Consider the following 19913-nt stretch of genomic DNA (forward strand, 5'->3'; position numbering starts at 1 on the left):
TAGAATCAGACAGTACTCTCCCTCTCTAATAAAATTGACCTGCCTTTAGGGCAACTGGAAAAACTTCAATCCAGCATTCCACTTGTCTGAAAGGTGCCAACTCCATCACAATCTAACCATGCTACTGCTGATAAACTCGTTACACAGGCCTGCCTGCAGCTCAGGTTCCCAAGCTGAATCAAGAGTTTGCCACTTAGCTCCAAGCTGCTTGTACAGATAGCAGCAGTACACGCTCTTCAGCTGCTCTTCTTTTTGGGCTCTCAGTCAAGCTGCCTCTGGTACCAATGCTAAGATTGGTCTTTTACTTTTGGCTTTTGAACCATCCCATCATTTCACAGGGATCACTGAGTGGCCAGGAAATGATAGCTATGTCAGTTCACCACCAAAATAGGACCTGGATGGATTTGAGTCTGTGGCTAGTTGTAGAATTTAAAAGAACTTGGTGACCCTGGAGACCCCCGCAATACAGCCCCTGGAAATTCAGCTGGTTTCAAGGGAGCATTTAATACATTTGAATTTTTATTTCACATAACACCAAAATAAATTTTAAGTTTCTCATATCTGTGAATCATGCCATCACAGACAGAAGATAAGCGCCTTTTACACTACTGCCCTTAGTGGGACCCTGGTTGTTTGGGTTTTGTATAGTACAATCAGGCTTTGCTCATGAACAGTGTCAGTTTAAAACAGAGCTTCACTAATGCCATGTGCACACAAAACACTCCAAGGGTAATGAATCCCTGCTGCAACCCTAGGGGTTTGCACTACCCTCGATTTGAGCCACGAGCATATTCAGACCTGGGATACGTTGCTTCTCTTTGATAAGTAGCACCTGACAATCTCTCTCTCCACCCCAAGTTCCACAATACATATCTCATCCTCTCCTCTTCACAAAAATCAGTGGTCTGCCTGGAGACGGATCTTTGGCAGTCCAGACTACATCTCCCCACCAGCAGAGGGAAAGATTAGAAGAGATGAACACCACAGCCAGAGAAAAGCTTACCTGTACCAGAGATGTAGTTTTACATGCTACAGCAAAGGGCTATTTTAACTCATGGGGAGCTGTTAAATACTAACCCTGACAGTTACAAGGGGAGATGGCTGTGCTTCTTAGAACATAGGCTGCTTTTGCACAGCTCTTATCAAAAATTAAGCTCAGATATAAAAGAGCTTTTGTTGACAATATCACAGATCTCGTAAGCTAGCACACACACTGTTACTGAGTACACAGAGAACTGAAGATGTTTGCTTTACATTACAAGAAAGCCAGTGAACAGGTTTCACACCTACCTTGTACCCCACCATGCATCACAGCAAAAAGCTGCAAGGATTCCCTGTACAAGGCTCAGCAGTAGCTGCATTTCTTTATTGTCCATACTTCCTGACAAGTTAGTCTTTCTGGATTTAAGTGCAAGTCATTGATTATCAGAGGACCTAGGAGAGAAAAATTAAACAATAACAGGTTTGAAAAGCCCCTGAAGAAATATGAGGGAGGCTGTTTAGTCCAGGGTACAATCCTGCCTCCATCTACAGCAAAACATTTCACTATTGGTTGAACTGAGCCTAGGATCAAAGGAGATCTGCTGAACAATTACAGGCACTGAAAAAGGGATCAGCCAGGGTATTGCCATATTCCTGGGCAGCCCCCATTAGCTCCAGGCAATTCCAGAGAGGTGGGCTATGGGTCTGGGTGTGCAGCAGGGAAGTAGCAACTCTGTGTCCACAGGCTCTCCAACAGGACATTCTTACAGGAACAACTATCAGTCCTGAAGCACTTGATATGCATCATACATAGTAACGGCTTCATGTTAGCCTTCCTCTTTCAAGCACTATGTTTCTTCAGGAAGAAGCTGCTTGTGTGAAACTACAAGGCTTTTTTTGTTAATAGAGCCCTAAAGGTAAGTTCTTGAGGTACCAAACATTTTCCTTCAACTTCCTCCATGGAACATGACTGTGAAACCAAGAGCCACAAAGGATAGCAAGATTCTTACAACCAGAAAAAGACAGCTTTCTTTGCTTTTAAGGAACTGGGATGGAAATTGTGGAGAACATGTCTGTAGCACTTTATGTTCAGGAAAGACTCTGCTTGAGGGGATATCCAAATCTCTGGCAAGAACATTAGCCAAAACCAGGCTTGCTATGCAAAACACACAGTTTTTCACCTTCTTGGTGTAAGAAAAGAAAACCTAAAAAAAAAACCCTGTCAGAGTACTGGCTTTCACTTCCTTGGAGTATTATTTCACCATCCTCCACCTCTACTGCTACGATCAGTCTGCCAGAGCTCAGGCAGCCAGGCTGGTTAGCTCAAACACGAGGTCAGATTGGGAAATTGGGATGTATTGTAACTCCTGAGAGATAACCTGGTGAAAACTGAGGCCAAGAGCAGAGCTGCTCCCTTATAAAGCTCTATGAAGAATATGATTCCTGGGATACACAGGGCTCCCAGCCCACAGACAGGAAAATAAGCGAAAACTGCACCTAACGCAGGGGTTGGCAACCTCTCCAGGGCCACAGGCCAGATGCCAGCCTCCTTTTCCAAACAAGAGGTTTTGCATGTTTCCCTGGAAGTCCTACTGGCAATCCCAGGAGATGCTGCTTCTCTCACAGCATAGAGACTCTGAGCCCAGCATTGCTGTTCCATGTTCAGTGTGTCCAGCTACCAACATCAATGCCCACACCAGAAATTCTTCTTCTTTAGTGCTGTGAAAACAAGACTTTTTTTTTTTTTTTTTTTTTTTTTTTTTAAGCAAACTGCACCTGGGGCCATCAAATGAAGACAGTTAACTGTTAGTTCTTTTCCATTTTCAACAGTCTATTTAATTCCACATCCACTTAACTACATCCTTAGTTACATCCTGGACTGATAAAAGGCAGCTTTCTGCTTTGTTTTTTTTCATAAACAAACTTTATCTCCATTAGATTTTAAGATGTGTGTGTTGTGGGTGTTGGCCAGCGTCTGAAATATGACAGTAATTTGTCTGTGTGCATGTTCTCCATAGGGCTGTGTATCAAATCATGTTTACTTGCCTGTGACTTTTGTGCTTTCCACTTTCCCATGGCTCTGGGCAAGGGAACAGGGCACACAAGATGTGCTTTAAGAACAGAGCTGTTCTACAAATTCATCAAGCTTCACTGTAGGACAAATCTGTCTTTCAGTGATGCCTACAACATATCAAACCCAGTACTTTACTAGAAGCCTGTGGAATAAGGAGCTGCTAAAGAAGCTGGGGCTGTTTGGGCCTGTCCACAGTATTACTTGATGATATAAGAACTGAGTGAGTTATAACTGTGAGAGAAAAAGAATGACATTGCCTGCAGCATGTAACTGCTCAGTGGTCGTGCATGCGGGTTAGCAAAAGTTAAGCTAGCAAAGGCTTGGCTTGGAAATGGTAGGTTCTTGTTTTGCTCTCAGTCATCTTCAGGGCACATGCTTTCAGGCTGGGAATCCAGTGAGGGAAGAAATAACAAGGGCAAACTCTGCACAGCTATTTGTCTCACTTTCACCAAACAAAACTGATAGCCCAAAAACTCTCCAGCTTGCCTTCACTGCACACTCACTGGCCATTTTCCATCAAGTCCTTTCCCTTCTGCACCAAATCTCTCAAAAACACAACAACCAACCAGAGACAAGAGCATTAATCAAGGCAAAGCCCCCACCCCTCCTACTGCTGCACTTGCAAGAATACCCCCAGTTCTGTCACAGAGCAAAACCTCAGAGAACTGTGCCAGGAGGTGGGGAACTGCTTAGTGAGCCAACTGGTCTGTGTTCTCCATGGGCTGAAATGCCCCAGGACAGAGACAGACAGTGGCTTTCATGGTGAAACACTAGCAAGTGCCTCCTTAGTGTCCACATAACAGAGTATGCAAAACTTCTTGGTTTTTTATTAGTGCTGTTTTGTGTTTGGTATCCAGCCCTAACTAGCTAATGCCCCAGTAAAGAAACTACCTTGAATCTGTGTTGTGACGGCAGATGATATGGATCCAAGCTGGAATATTTCCCCCTCTCCCAGGTGGTAACAAGACCATAGACAGGCTCCTCCAGCCTCCCAAGTACAAGGGAAAGTCCTTGCCTGGAGCAATCACTGGGACATGGGGTGTAAGTGCTCTGATTTTGGCCAGATTAGAGTCTCTGGTCACTAGAACTTGTTTTAGTTCTTTCTGTAAGTACGATGACTACTTCGCTATTGAGCATGTTCCCTATGGCCACCGCTGTAGGTGTTAACCTCTCTGTATTGCATGAAGCAGACCAAGTCTTCCATCAGACTGCTTTTCTGCCTCTTGAGCTCTTCACCGTTCACCCCATCCTGCTTAAGCTGCAATACTGAAATGGCTCTGGTCCCAGCATTCCTTTCTGAGATACACAAAGCTGAGAAGACTAATGAGCCACTTCATTTAATAGAATTCAAGAAAAAAAAAAAAAAAAAAAAAAAACACAAACCAGAAAAATACACTCCCAGTGACAATGGCTGGAAACATCAGCTGGAGTTACACAAGCTGAAGAGAACCAGGGATCCTTTATCCAAATGCCTCCCTCAGCCTTTTGCCATCCCAGCAGGAAGTCTAGCATATCACCTGAGAGCTGACAGACACAAAACTGACACCACTTCAGGGCAGATATGTGTTGTGGGGTTTTTTCTCCCTTAAAATCTATTGATGGAAAGGAAGAAAATACTCTGTTGCTTGACTAGGAATCTCTCAGAGAGCTGCTCCCCCAAGGAACAGGGCAGTACTGCACACAGGTGAGGAGATAATTTATTAAACTCATGGCTAGCTGGCTTCCCATCAGAAAAGCAGCCTCTCCAGCTCCTGTCCCTGACAGCTGCCAGGAGTAGGAGCATTTCAGGACTTTCCACTACTCCAGAGCGAGAAAAACACAAGAATCATAAAGCCCAAATCCCTCTCTGTACCCCTGGCAAAAAAATGCAGGCATATTATCTCAGCACTTCACATCTGGCTGCAAAAATCAGATATGCATATCTGTGTGTGGGTCTACTAATTTTAGAGCCAGAAGTGAAATATTTCTTGCTAACGGTCCTTCTCATATTCTTCCCACTGACTTAACACCAGAAACCATCCCTCTTGACATCTGGCAGGACAAATGTGCCATTTGGCATCCTTTGGGGGTGAAACGTGCTACAGGAACGCAAGATGGAAGCCTGCTTCTTGAGTGGTATAAATCACTGTGTCCCTGACTCACACTTGGAAAAATGTGGCCTCCTCTCTGGAAGAGAATGCCTTCCTCTGTTCCTGACTGACAGATGCATTGGAAAAGTGCAGTCACATTTTTAGTTGCAGGAGTAGCACAGCCACAGGGTCCTGTGAGAAGCACGATCGATTTACTGCTGGAAATCATATGCTTCTCTTTCCTTCTCTCTCTTTTGTCTGGTCATCTATTTAACAGATGTTCTCCTACTTTATTTAGATACCTAGAAGGTCCTGTGCTACTTATCTCCATCCTCCTCCTATTAATTTGACAGAATATTTTGGCAGCCATGGAGAGAATGTAATTCTTTGCCACCGTAGTTACACAACACTTATCAACCTCATACTGGGAAAACCCCAGGCAAAGTAATTGCTGGGCAGGAGAGCAGCACACTGTGTTAGTGTGGTAGAAATGGGAGATATTTGCACTCAGGAAAGGCAAGCCTTCCTCTCCTGGTTCCTTGGAAGCTGCTTAACATCTGTTCAATTTGGGTTTGTCTCACAGGCCTTAGATCTCCAGGAAGGACACTCCTGTTGCACAATAATCCTGTTTCTAATAATGCCGCATGATGACATCATTCATCGCCTTCCGTGAGCAGTGCTTCCTAAAGATGGGTGTCACTGCAGTGAAAAGCATGGCATGGAGAAGTCAGGCAGGACGTACACTGAGTGTGTTTGTTCCTAGCTCTGCAGCTTCCATCTCAAGCCTTGTGTCTTCATTTTAATCTGCCAAATGAGAATGATCAGGCCTACAACAGGAACAGTCTAAGCTGTGTTGTTAACCGCATGATGTCAAATTCAGGTGGTGTCCAGCCCTTGTGCTAATTTCCACTAGCCTGCCCTCACAGCTCTCTCCTCTGTAGCAGGCATTCTGTACTCATTGACACACTACCCATTCATCTAGAATGAGTTACACTGCAGTCACAGCAACAAAGCCTGAAGAGACAACTTGAAAGGTCATCTCATGCAGCTCCAAGCTTCAGTGATATTTACACCAACCCTGTAACTTTAAGCAGGCGTCAGTTGGGGCTTGCCTATCTTTCAGCACTTGAGGTTTCCCTCCCTCTCCCTAAGCAATCTGCACCACTATGTCATACTCCAATGACTGTCATCTAGGGCATCCCCTTTGCCCCACCTCACCTTTCAGCTTGGTCAACGTTTGAGTTTGTATTTACCCCTTGATATTTTAACTATAAGTAAACATAGCCCAGTTATCTAAATTATTTAATATCGTAAGAGTAAATGCACAGAATAAGCAAGAGCAGAGGACACCAAGAGTTCTGAAGAAAAATGAGGACTGTGGAACACAACTCTTCTGGTTGTTTAACTGTGTGCGCTATTCTGTGAATCCATATGATAAAGCGCTCTGAGAATCCAAGAGCAAATAACAAGACCTTGGGTTTATAAACATTATGTAATTTACCCTAAAGCACTCACAAATTACCTTACTGTGTTTCCTTCAGTTGCTACTGAAAGGCAGTCATTGCTGAGAGGAATATGAGGAGCCATGCTACAGCACCCCACGCTTTTCCAAACAGAATGTCTCTGAAATAAAGAGAAAGAAGACAGAGCAGTAAAAGGCAGTTAATCACATGAGAATTTAACTAGGATGGTGCCAACAGTCCGCTTTTGCCCAGAGTTCATGGATATCTTCTTTTGTTTCCAGCTTCACCTAGGCACTGGTGGCCCTACTATAACATCCTCAGAACCCCGACAGCTGAAACCACAATCCTTTGGCAGCTCACAAGTCTAAGGTGGGCTATTTTTTTTGCCACTGCCAAACTATTTCACTGTTATTCGGGAGGTTGATCTGTTAAAAACATCTGGATATGTCAAGTGCCCCACAAGCACATTAAAATAACTACACTGTTTCATGGATGGAAGTTCAGGTCCTCCCTAAAATATGATTTGAGAATTAGCTTTATCTCGCTCATAACTCACATCTACAAAACTCACATTGTCTCTTTCTCTTTCAAGATAAATAGGTGGCATTTTACTTGTGGAATTTCACATGGTTTGCTATCTAATCTATCCAAGAAAAAAAAAAAATTGCCATCTTGTCTTGTGGTTAGTCTTTGGGTTCTCTGTTATCCTGTAAAACAATTTATTGCCTAAGGATTGCAGCTGAATTGCAAGACAGTTCTTCTAGAAGGCCAGTACCTTCAGTTGTTTACTGTTCACTGTAGAACGCTCTATTGAGCCAGCCGCTCACTTCTCTTAATATCAGCATTTGGCAAGGTCTGGCCTTACAACTTCAAGTAAACCAGAAGACTGCAGTTCTATTTATGCATAAATAAATAGTGCACGCTTCAGTAAAAAGGCCGTTCACTGCACATACCCCATGTGCAAGTTTATCAGCTACAAAGTTTGAAGTGAACCACCAGTCTGGAAAGTCAACAAAAATTGTATCTTATGGCTTCTTAATTTTGTGCCGGGGACCCTGGGTTAAATATGCTAGCTCACAGATACCTGCTCTACCATCCTGCTCTGCTAACTGCACCTGAAATCCCAAAATCAAGACAGGCTTGGTGGTCACCAACATTACCAGGGTCTTCCTGCAGGCCAAATCGAGTCACACTCATGTTTTGTTAACCTGGTTTGACTCGGAGCAGAGTCCAGGTGATCAAACCTTGTTTTGACACTGCCATAGGCAAGTGGAATCAATGCATGGAGATGAGAACTGGCAAACAACTGACCATCCTTACACCATCCCTTCCTATGTGCACCTAAACACAACTTTAAACAACACACCTGTCAATACCGTCAGCTAAGTGACCTGAGGAGCATGTTCTCAGTACCCCAGTCATACCTTTCTCCAAAACTAGCTCTACATATGGCTATTTTGTCATATTTTATGCTCATAAAGAAGGAAAACCAATTGAGAACATGAGGCAGACAGCTAATGCAGTGTCCTGTCCTCTGGTAGATTTGTTTAGAGAGAGAATGTTTGTTTGAGGGGGTCTCAGGTCACAGCTCTGCTATCCCATCACGTGCTGATGAGCCTCTAGGTTGAGGGGACAGAACTCTGCCATTGCCACACGCTCTCCCACCTTAGGACAACATGGTGGGTCAGTCTTGGGCTCCCAGATCCTAACCCCAAGTGTCTGCATGTGTGTGACCCCACAGACATTGAAGCAGTCACTTTTTCTCAGCTGAGTCACCTGCTATGACTGATGAGGTCAGGATAAAGCCCACCATATTTTGATACAATTTGTAAGAGGGTGTCTGCCTCATCTCCTGTTGCAGAAAGGTGAGCAGCGGCATCAACACCATCAACACCGTCATCATAGGCTTGCCAGTATAAATATTAACAAACTGTCATGCACGATGCAGATCATTCCTGGGTACAGAATATCTGTGTACGAACACAAATAACCCAGCCTTTACTAAGAAACCACTGGCCACAAAAGGCTACAGGAGGAGATGGCAAAAAAGGATGGTGGGAGCCAGAGGGAGCAGGAGGTGCTCCCACAGCTCCACGGGACAGGCAGTGTTGCTCGGCTGCAAAGACAGATCTTTGTCATGAGGGAGCCTGGAAATGGAGGGGCCTCCCATGACAGCACTTCTGTGGGACACCAGTATAAAGGTACTGGATGCACATCCATCATCTTCTCTGCCTGCGCACCCAGCATTTTGCAGAAATAAAGATGCCACTCCCCATGAGTACCAGCAGTGGAGCAGCTCCACTAGCAGCCCAGCACGCATTAAGGGGCCTCTCGTAAACCTGCAGCATCTCTGAGGTGACTGCTGAGCTGCAGGGAAGATGGCAAAGTGCAAGAGGAGAGGGACCATCCCATATTTTGTCTGCACAAGTTCTCAGCCCTCAGAACACCACAGTTAGCAGGATCTTCACAGCCACAACTGCACTGAGTCCCAGGCAGAACACTGCAGCATTGAAAGCTTCCCAGGAGGTATTTCCTCAAGATCAACACTCGGATCCAAGAGCCACTGGTGCAGGGTTTTCTTTTTATGACTTTGTATCACACAGGAATTCCTCTCTGCTGCAGTAAGTTATATTCTCCCCTAGTTCTGCTTTCTGATGTGGATGTTCACCTGTGAGAACAGGGGATAAAGGAAAGCTTGGAGCCAGAGTCCCTCGCCGATCTCAGGGGCAGCACAAAGGACTGCTGGATCTTCCAGCTGCCTGAATGGTGTGTTAAATCAAACAGCCAAACAGAAAAATTCCAACCTAAACTGTGCTGACAGCATTTTTTTAAAAAAACAAAGAAGGTGTGTAGGACAGTGTGCAATTTTCTTGAGACATTTTAGGGAACCATCTCATCAACCCACTCACAGCACTGCCAATTTAACAGTGTGATTGTAGCGTTGTTGAAACTGTCATGGTCTACACACAAAATGAGAATAAAGAACTGAGGCCCAACACTCTTGGGTGTTCATGGACAGCTTGAAAATAGCTGGAAGATAAAATCCCCCACTAAAAAGTTTTCAGAATGCCTCTGCCTCTATTTCAAGGTTGCTGGGTTCATACACTGTGGTACTCCCTTTCTTCACTAAGGTCACAGAGCTCTGTCCTGCCTCAAGGACGGCGGATGAGACACAGGAAATCTTTTATTGCAGGACAAAGAAACACAGCCCACAGAGGAGAAAGAATTGGCAATACCCAGCCTACAATTTTGATGCAGCACTGCCTGAAATAGAAGTCTTTTTGCTCATGCCAAAAGTCAAACTTCACCACTACAAAGTTGATTTAAGTGTGTGGGTGTGAAAATTTCAGCATAGTCTATACATAGAAAAGCTGGGTTTTCTATTTTCTCCATCCGGTTTCCACTGGTCTTTCTATTGTTAATATGCAGGTAACACCCTCTGTAACTCATCCAACAGCTTCACATCACAGTGGAAAAACAAACAAAACAAACACCATGGAAGAGGAACAGACAACATCTACCCAGGCTGATCAAAACTGAAGTGCATAAACACACACAGAGATCTTTTAACAAAAAGCCAATGCAAACAGAAAATTCAGAGATCAACAGGTGTGTGCCTGTCTCCCAGGCATTCTGACCACACACAGACCACATCTTAGAAGTATCCAGAAAGTATAACTCCTCGATTTCGCAAAAGACATAGATCTGACTTAGTACAAACGTCAGATTCTGGGATAAGGCTAGGCAGTCAGTCATTGCATCTCCCTGCAAATCTGTTTCCCCAGACAGTCCTGGTTTATCCATCCAGTCACATTACAGTAAATCCCTCTTGCCTCCAAAGGTCAGAGTCATCTTCATTAGCTTCTGGGCTATAATATTTTTTCTCCAAAAGGAAACAGCTGGATTTTTAAATGGTCTTTTCTGACATGAAAGGACACACTCCACACAGAGTGGCAGCTTAAAGGGAATTCAGGGTGACAGGAGGGATTAGCAAGATCCTGTGCTTTAAAAGGGGAAGCACTACTGTGAGTCCAAACAGCTTACAATAAGATGAGAAATTAAGGCATGAATCTGATGCTGTTATTCGAACCACCGGCATCCTCAAAATAAGATACTCTCTCTTCTGACCTCTGCTTTCTCCCCGCATTTGCCAGTCACTCTCTAGACCCTGGTCAGTGACACCCATGCTTGCCTCCCACCAGATCAGCTCTCCATTAACTCAGACATGATCTCTGCAGGAGCACCAGCACCAACAAAAGCCCTGCCAGTGACACAGAACACAATGCTCTGCTGAACCCATGCTATCACACAAGGGTTTTCTACCTGGATTCCACAGACTAGCAATGGTTGTCAGAAACATCTACTGCCAGCAGACTGCAGTTTTCTCTGCAGAGTTCTCCTCTGCTACCAGAATTTGGGGTATCTGGAAACTGAAAGAAGCTGGCAGCCAGTCCTCTGATGCTGGAAGGCACTAACAGTATCACCTTTCAGAAAAGTTACCGAACCAGTGCAGCCATCTTCACACACTACAAACTAAACACTTTCACCACTTCCTTTCCCACTCTCCCATTTCCTTAAAACTAGCATCTTGAGTTAAATTCTACTTCCATCAATTAACAGTAGCAGAATTCCAGAAACTGAGTCATAGGCAGAGCTTGCAAAACAATTTCTCACACCACACAGGCTACTATTCCCTGCTTCCTTTCCAGCAGAAGGCTGTAACGGTGTTGACAAGGAAGACAAATTACAGAGGCAATGATGCACAAAGTTCTCTCCTTCATAAAGATTGCAGTTGTAACTTTAAGAGAGAGTTATAAAACAACACAATAAAAAGTTACAAGACCTTAGAATAAAGTCACAAATACCTATTTCAGCTCTTATCTGATGCTATGGCAGGTAAACAAAATTCAAACTCAGGTCCTGGCCTCTGGAAAGGTGGTTTCATCAAAGGAATGTGTCTTCCCTTTCTCCCACAATGAAGTATAACCACAGGCTCTGAAAACAAGTGTTTCCTCTGGTGACTCTTAGCTAGTTTATTACACTTGACTGAGCCACCACTCACCCCACAGGTAAAACAAAGCGTAACTCTTGGGGGCTGAGGGATTGAGGGAAGTTTTAAATGAGATTTTTAGAAAAATTCTCATCCTGATCAGGAGGAATTGCTCAGAAAACATGAGTTTTCCCACTTGTACTCATTAGCTAAGTTTAGCCAGTCTCAGGAATGCTGGGTAACGGGCAGATCACAACATGGAGGATTTGTGAGAGATTTGCTAAGGAGAAAAGGACTGTACATATCCTTCTTAATTCTCTCTGAAGCAAAACTGTACTTGGAAGTCCTCAGCTGGAGCTTTGCAGGACCCCTCTGCTATTTGTATAAAACAACAGCACCATCCAGTGGGTAAACAGTACTCTCTTTTCCTATCACCTCATGTTTCCCCACAATTATCTACAGAATATGCAGTATATAAACATTCTTCCAATTGTGAGCACTTTAAGGCTGCATTTACATTAGCCTTGGGTAAGAAAATGTGAGCCGTTTCAGGGGAGTGGTAAAAGATAGCTCCAAAAAGAACCACACTTTCTATTGCCAGGCAGCTCTGCCAGCAGCAAATTACGCAGCACCGTCTCTCTCCAAGTGTTACCTTTCCTTGCACCAGGGCTACAATCTCTTAACCACTGCAGAGAAGGAAAAATGGATCCCAATGGACAGACAGACTCCTTGTACAACACCCTTGGATTTTACCACTGGGAACAACTTCGCAGCCAGATGCGCTGCAGTGAGTCCATACGAGATCACATGAAGGCAACGCAACCTTCCCTGCCATCTCTGGCCCAGTTCACACTGCCAATTTTGGAGATGTGTTGAGACTACTTACGATTCCCCGGGACAATGTTGGTTGGCTCTTTCATCTCTTTCTATGGCGGCATTCCTAACAATTTGGCTCAACACTTGGAAACAGTTGCAATCCCCACAGTAAGTTTGACACTACCCTCTCAGAGAAAACAAAATCAATTATCCCCTTTCTTTGAGACAAATGAAGATGAAGCAAACTATGTAATACCTCCTCTGTTAGTTTATTGTTCCCAATGCAATTTAGCAGTTAACAAATGGGAGCAGTACACAGCATTCCCAACAGCTGATCACACCATGACTCACTCATTACACATACGTATCTCAATGACTGCATTCTTGACCTACTTTGGGAATTAAGAAAGCATTTCAGACAAGAGATTTTCCCCTTTAGAGAAAGGAGCGTCCCACAGCTATTCCAGAGTTGTTGGCTGGGATTCAGTGATTGGATGTGTTTGATGCCCAATAGATCTATTAAAAGTTTTTTAAAAAACAAATAAATCACAAGGACTTCCATGTTTTGCTCCGTTCTCATCCTAGCAGAAAACCAGATTCGAATCCATGGTACTAGCACGCCATCCCCATCTTCTGAGCTTATCTTTATGAATCCTTACCTTCTAGTGCTGCTTCCGTAACTCAGTCTGAACACTCAGTTCTCACAGATCAGAATCTCTGCTGCTTCACTTGACATTTAGAGAGGACTCACAAGAAAGATTACATTCCTAGAACATGTCAAAATCCCTATAAAAACTCACCTTTGTGAGAAAAGCTTTAGTCATATTATGGAGAAAGGATAATAAAACAAAATACCATTCACCTCCCACAAGCAGAAGATAGCAGACACCACTGCACATTTCCCACCACCTTATGTTGGTCAGACAACTTCCAGAGAAACGTAGGTAGAAAAGGCTACAATATGAAGGGTTTTATAGAGGTATGTCTCTTTGGCCTTTCTTGTACAGTCCTTACATCAAAGTGCAATTCACCAACAAGTGTCATTGATAATAAAGGTGAAGCTGTCTTCTTAAAGCAGGAGATGCTTGTGCCACACATTCACTGCTTGATTACTACACAAATTCCCTATAGTCACCAGTTACTGCAAGTTTCAGAACTAGTTATTTCACTCCCCAGAGGAAATTATATTCTCTAAAATGGATTCATATCTACAACATGATTTTTAAACCTTGTTCCCATTATTCTTATGGGAATAAACCCAGTCTATTATAAATTCAGAGACTCTGGATTTAATTCCCTGTCAAATGTATGTGGCCTGGATACAGTGATTAAGAGACATGAGGGACTGGGGTAGGGGAGTGGGAAGTAGTGGGGGGGGGGGGGTTAAGTCTTAATTAAGTCTTATTTAACTCCAAAGCTGGTCTGGAAACTCCTACTTGTTCTCCTCTGGTGGATATTAATGAATACTTTTGCCTTCATTCTGCGAAATGCCCCTGAGGAATTTATTCAAAATATCTGGTGCAGTTTGCAAAGAATCCCGTAACTTCCCTGAACAGCGCTAAAGGCAGCATAAGATGGAAAGTAACCTTGTAGGTGCAAAAAGCAGGGGTTTACGGTGGGTATGGGGCCACTCTTTCCCATCTGTAACTATTCCCATTTCCTTCAAAGGGAAGGACAGTGGAAACCCACCTCCTCACTATCAGATACACTTGCCAAGTCCATTGGCACAATTCCTCGTACTGTTGGTACATCCACTTTGTCTACACTGCTCATGCACTGGGCCAAGCCCAATTTATGTAACTTACAACAGCTTTAGAGTGTAAAGCAGATGCTATCGCATCATGGAGCACGAAGTATACCAATTCCAGAAGCAATGTATGCAAAAAAGCACATTTAAATGATCTACAAAGGAAGTCTCCAAACCTGAAATCCCTAGCAAAGCTACCTACAGAGGCAGAGGAGGGGAATTCTGCTTGCTCTTTCCCCTACCTTTACCTTCCCCCACTTACTAAAGCTCCTTAACTAAATCATTCCAGGTCTTTTTTTAAACCTGGATCTTTGGTGCTCAAATACTGCTTGAGTCAGAAACGAGAAACACATCCAGGAACACCGAGGATGCCAACCAAAACTCTCTCATTCTCTGACCTACCCAAGGTTAGATCAAGACAACAAAATCTATTCCTTATCTGCAGGATGAAGAGCCACACCACTAGACTGCACTAAAGCATGCTGTGGGGTGTCAGGAACACGCCTGAGAACACCTGAAAGAACATGGCTACAAAGTACCTTGGCAAAGATCTCGGGTGAACTGTTCTTGCCAAGCACGCCCGTGAGGGCAGCACCACACACCCCACGCTGCTTTGGGCACTTTTAGAGGGACAGAGGGCTCACTTCCCAAGCTGCCAGCAGCGGCAGATACCAAGATCCATCACTGAACGTGGTTTTACTAAAAAACAGCTTAAAACCACGGTCACCTCGACTGACGCCACAGCACTCCCACTCCGAACCCACTGAAACAAACGCCCTGACGGCTCCGGCGGGCTCTGGGTTAGGCGAAACACCGGTGAGAGCTCCCGGCGGGATGATGGCGCCCGAGCCCCGCCTCACCCTCAGAGCAACCGCCGCCATCTTGCTGGCAAGGGCGGGGGCGTCACGTCACTGGCAGCGCGCTGCGCCCACACAGCGCGCATGCGCACTGCGTCGTAAAAGTTGTTGTTTTGTTTTTTTTTTTTTTTGACGTTGTCCCGACCTGCCCCTGCCGTGTCGCGTCGTCACGGCGGCCGGCCGGGGACAAACGAGTCCCGTTCCGCGTGGCGGCGGGTGGGCCCCGGGGCTGGTTGCCTCCTGCCCGCGCTCCGCCGTCCCGTGGCCCCCGTGTTACACCGGGCCTTGAGAGGCCGCTCACCGCAGGCGCTGACTCGGGATCTGCCGCCCGTGTGTGCAGCCCCAGTCAAAGGGGAGACGGGTTTCCCCGGGGGCCCTCCCGGTGCCTTCCCCCCCCCGGCCCTGCCACCCGCGGTGTGTTCATACGGCCGCCTTGCACGCTCCAACCCTGCGTGAGGCTGAGGAAAAGCAGCCGGTGATATTTAAAGGACAATACCCAGAAGGGGAGATCCTGCCATAGCAACTGGTGAAATTTCCTGTATAAATATTGATGAGCCCTGAGGGCAAAGGAAATCAGAAGCTGGCCAGCCAAGCTGGGACGTGCGAGGCAGCCTGCGAACGCCCCCTCCCTGCTGCCGCCCCCGACCCGCACGGGCGCGACCGGGGGGCTCCTCTGTATTACAGCCTGGCAACGGCATGCGGAGAGAATGTAACACTGAAAAACCAGGGGGGTTACATCCAGATATCCCTTTGTTTTCCTGGCTTGGGCAGAGGCTTTTTTACTCAGCTTCATTTCTGCCTTAAATTTGGGCCTTGTAAATGACAGATCTTTTACCACTGTGCTGTCATTAACAGCCTCTTAACGTTTTGGTGACACGCTCAGAGTTGGTGCAAGCAGGACAGGTTTCATGTCAGCTGCTTTGCCTTAATCAGTGTTATCACTGCTGGCATAATGTGAAGCTGAGGGGTTTGAGGATTTTTTTTTTTTCCCCGGAAATGTTCCTATTCAGAGAAGCCCCGAACATAAGAAATGTAAAAATATTTTGGAAATAAACTAAAGTCTATGAGACAAAGACTAAAAATCAACTAAACCTTAACTCTCCCTTGCTCACTTTCAAGAAGAGTTTAGAAGAAGATCCTGCTTTCAATTTTAAACTGGGCAGAAGTCCCATTTACAAATTTTCTACATTTCTTTCATTGAACAGATTGACAAAGGAAATTGTGGCCTAGGGAGACAGCAAGATAGTGTGGTGTTTCACATCATGAGACTCCTCTTCCTACTTAATTCCTTCATGTTGAATAAGAAGAGGTAATTTTCAGACACTAGATTTAGATTAAATCATGGCTGGTAGTAAAAACAGTTTAATCTTCACTCAAGTGAAAACAGTTAGAAGATAAAATTACTCTTAAATAGTACAGTGTTATGGAATATACTGTAGTGGGAAACAGTGACCAGATAATGAGATATTTGGTTTCCCAGACTCAAAAGGATTACACAAAATAAAGCAAACCTAATCCTTTAAGAGATCATTCCCTAAAACTGGGTCAGAAAATGTTGCCTCCCTTTGTTAGCAGTTATTAAAACTGATAAAATCCTTCCTGATGAGTATTTAATAGGATTTCATAGGAGAGATAAGTACACCAGAATACATTCAGTTAAAATTAGGAATGCTCATTGTTTTACTCTATCCAAACCACCAAGAGTTGGTCAAAACTGTTCAAAATACTTGATAAATTCACAGATACTTCCTAAGTATGTAGTTTCCCACATAATTTTTATATTAGGAAAACAGGATCTGAGTTGGACACAATCATCCTTGTAAAAAAGCCAGCCACCTTTCTGTACTACTTTACCATTGTCAAGAGGTGAAGAGATGTTTGTGTTTCCAGGTTGAAGTTAGCTGCTGTTTTCTCAGGCATGAAGATGAGCTCAACAAGGTCAGCCAGAACTGACTTGGATTTGTTTCAAAAAGCCAGCATGAAGGAGGATGAAGTGTTCCTTCCAAGGAGATGAGAACAGTGACTTGCTTCTAATCGGAGCACTAATGCCTTGCCTTTGGCTATTCATTTTCTAACTGTAGGATTGGAAGCTTCTTTGCCAAAAGAGGTTGTGCAGTCTCTGTCTTTGGAGGTTTTCAAGACCCAGCAGGATAAAGCCCTGAGTAGCCTGACTTGGTCTCACAGCTGCTGCAGCTTAGAGCAGGAGGCTGGACTACAGAAATCCTTAGGTCCCTTCCAACCTGAGTTATTCTATGATTCTATTATTTTCATCCATTTTATATCTATCATCTTGGCTTTCTTCAGATATCAAACTGATAAAGACGAGGCTTGAAAGTTCATTTTTATAAAGCATGGTGAGAAAAAAGTTGCAAGTTTAACTGCTTTGTATGGCTGAGACATATAACTCAGCCAGAAAGAAGTAAAAATCTCTGTAGAAGGTGAAAATATCATGAAAGCTCTTCAGGGGAAAACAGTAAAAAAGGTGAGAAATTAAAAGTCTTTTGAGATACATATCACAGGCCTATATGCGTTTGCAAACAAACTGGAACTGCAAAATAACTATGGAAACATGTATATAGCACTACAGCCTCAAGTGTCCTGCATAATAAGGGCCAGGATGACTTTTGGACATAGTCTCCACCAGCTGCAAGGTTATATATCATACAGTCTAAGCTGCTCCTTCATGTCTCCTTCAGACATTTCTCCAAATGTGTCACTTTTTTCCTTCATGAGCCTGAAGATGGCAGCCAGCTGCTCTCTTTGAACCCTGTCAAGAAGAAAAGGAGAAGTAGGAATAGCCAGTCCCCAGAAGACACTTTGAGCAAGAACAGCATGGTGAAATGAAGCATGACACCAAACACAGGTCATTTTACAAGCCTTACTAGGAAATCTGCCTATGTAAGAAGGCGATAACCTCTGGTTCTCCTTCCTCCACCTTCCCATCCATCCAATCATCCTGCACGTCTCTCTGCAGTTCTTTAAATATGGAGATAAACCAGACTGCTTTAACATAGCTTTGGAGTTCCTTAGAGACTATCTATGCTTAAAGTTTCAAGGTAACTCAATTGTAGAATTCCATAAGACCAACATGTCCCAGTTTAGCAGACTCCATAATGAAACTGGATTAAGCTTCATCAGCACAGTGTCCTTTCTATCTGTAATGACAGTATGTAGATACAGAGTAATTCAGGAACAGGTATTCAATTTTAAATGCATACCCTACCTTAAAACTAGAGACTAGTCTACCTTCCAGTGTGGACATGACTAATCAGCCACTGGAAGATAAGATCACAGATAGAAATCAGCTTTGATTCAAGGGTTTGTTTGCCAGTGTCAGATGGTGAGATGGACACATGTAGCCAGTCCAGCAATGAGGCAATCCCTGTGCGGGCAGAGGCTGACCAGTGGACCACCTAGCTCAGATTTCCATCCCTAGAAAGTCCCTTGGTAGACGATTAACAGCCTTCTCTGCATAGCAGAGGTATCCTTCCTGATTTTTCCCTAATCTGAAGCAGTTAACCAGTTTATATGTTCTGCAGCACAAAGATCTGTTTCTGTCACAGGGCTTTATTTGAGGAGGCTTTATGGGAGGGCTTATATTGGTCATACATCTAATGATCATCGTTCAGGAATAGAGGAGGGTGGGCAGCACAGAAGTGTCATTTGTCCCCAAGTAGCTCATGAACTGTCTACAACTGTCTAAAAAAATCCTCTTTTAGGGCAAAATGAATGTGCACCTTGGCTCCAGTCAGGGTCAGCTGTGGGCTGGTACTTTCTCATTGCCAGACTCTTACCTGATTGGGATCAGATTTCAGTACTGCCTAGCACACCTCATACCTGACTCTCCTGTGTGAGATTAAAAGAACCAATGAGGTTGTGGTGCTTTATGGCTGTAACAAGGGAGAAGCAGTTTCCGTTACTTCAAGGCTCATTTTGCCCCTACATGACTGTGGGGCCAGAATTCAGTGGCAGCTCAGCAGCTCAGAGCACAGATCTGCTGCAATCCCAGCTCCTCCTGGTTGTTTAGCATCCTTAGACCTCTCGTAGGCTAGAGAGATAGAGTCTGGCTTTTACTTCCACATGGTCACCCTGTCAAGAGTCCTCTGTCCCCATTACAGCCAGCTTTCTGCGCAAGGCTTTAATGCACTGTAGTTAATCCATTTAAATGTACGCCATTGGTAGTCTTTCTGCAAGTCCTGTGCGGACAAGATATTAGCTGTTCCAGTAACAGGAGAGGTAGAAATACCTATTGACATGCAAAACCAGGACACAGTCTTTGCTTGAAAGAAGAGAGGACAGCATCAACACATCAGAAGCAACAGCACCATGAGCAAGATCAATGGAAGGAGACAGCCAAGAAGGAGCAGAGGAGCCTTTGCATGCTGAGCTCCTGCCAAGTGGGGCTCTGCATTTTCCCCTCTCCTGGACTAAGCCCCAGCAGAAGCAGGAACAGCAGGCTGTCCTCCTTTGCACCATTGCGGCAGGCAGGGCAGGAAAAAAGCAGATCCTGGCAAGAGAAAGCTCATTTGCAAATTCTTTCTATTGCAATTAAAATGCAGTTGTCCTAAGGCCAAACATAACCTCATAATGATGTGGGATCTTTTGGTTATGAAAGCTCTGGCCACAGGCTGTCAGGTGCCTGGATTTGTGTGTCTCTTCTGTAATTTTGTGTGCTCACATGAACGGCATCCAGCTGCCCTTTCCAGACAAGAGGAAGGGAAGCACAGTCGTTAGTGATCAATATTTTATTTTAGATCACCGCTGAGCACCAGAGGGCACATTTCCAGTCCGGTGTGGAGAAATTCAATACACAGCTTTGCCTCACGTGCCTGAAATGCATGCCAGCTGGGAGGGCTCCGCACAGGTCTGCATCCCTCACTTGTTATTTCACAGACATTAACACTGCTGAAACCCCC

General features: G+C 44.5%; 2 protein-coding genes across 7 annotated transcripts in view; both read right to left on the reverse strand.

Annotated features, from left to right (window-relative positions):
* Positions 1-16961, reverse strand: part of ST6GALNAC1 (ST6 N-acetylgalactosaminide alpha-2,6-sialyltransferase 1) — a 31115-nt gene extending 14154 nt beyond the window's left edge. For 3 of the 5 annotated variants that reach the window (XM_033002218.2, XM_033002214.2, XM_042802471.1), the window contains exon 1: positions 1291-1374. Coding sequence is in view for 2 of the 5 variants with exons in the window: in XM_033002216.2 (XP_032858107.2) it covers positions 1291-1376 (86 nt within the window). In the remaining 3 variants the exon portion in view is untranslated. Of the gene's footprint in view, positions 1-1290; positions 1435-6646; positions 6749-16851 lie in introns of those variants that run through there. The other 2 variants (XM_033002216.2, XM_033002217.2) reach the window with 2 other exon arrangements.
* Positions 16594-19913, reverse strand: part of MXRA7 (matrix remodeling associated 7) — a 30350-nt gene continuing 27030 nt past the window's right edge. For both annotated transcript variants that reach the window (XM_042802473.1, XM_042802472.1), the window contains exon 5: positions 16594-17764. In XM_042802473.1, the coding sequence (XP_042658407.1) occupies positions 17650-17764 (115 nt within the window). In that variant the 3' untranslated portion in view covers positions 16594-17649. The remainder of the gene's footprint in view (positions 17765-19913) is intronic.

The sequence above is a fragment of the Tyto alba genome, unplaced genomic scaffold, assembly GCF_018691265.1.
Source record: "Tyto alba isolate M040663 unplaced genomic scaffold, T.alba_DEE_v4.0 Super-Scaffold_39, whole genome shotgun sequence".
In the NCBI taxonomy this organism is placed as follows: domain Eukaryota; kingdom Metazoa; phylum Chordata; class Aves; order Strigiformes; family Tytonidae; genus Tyto; species Tyto alba.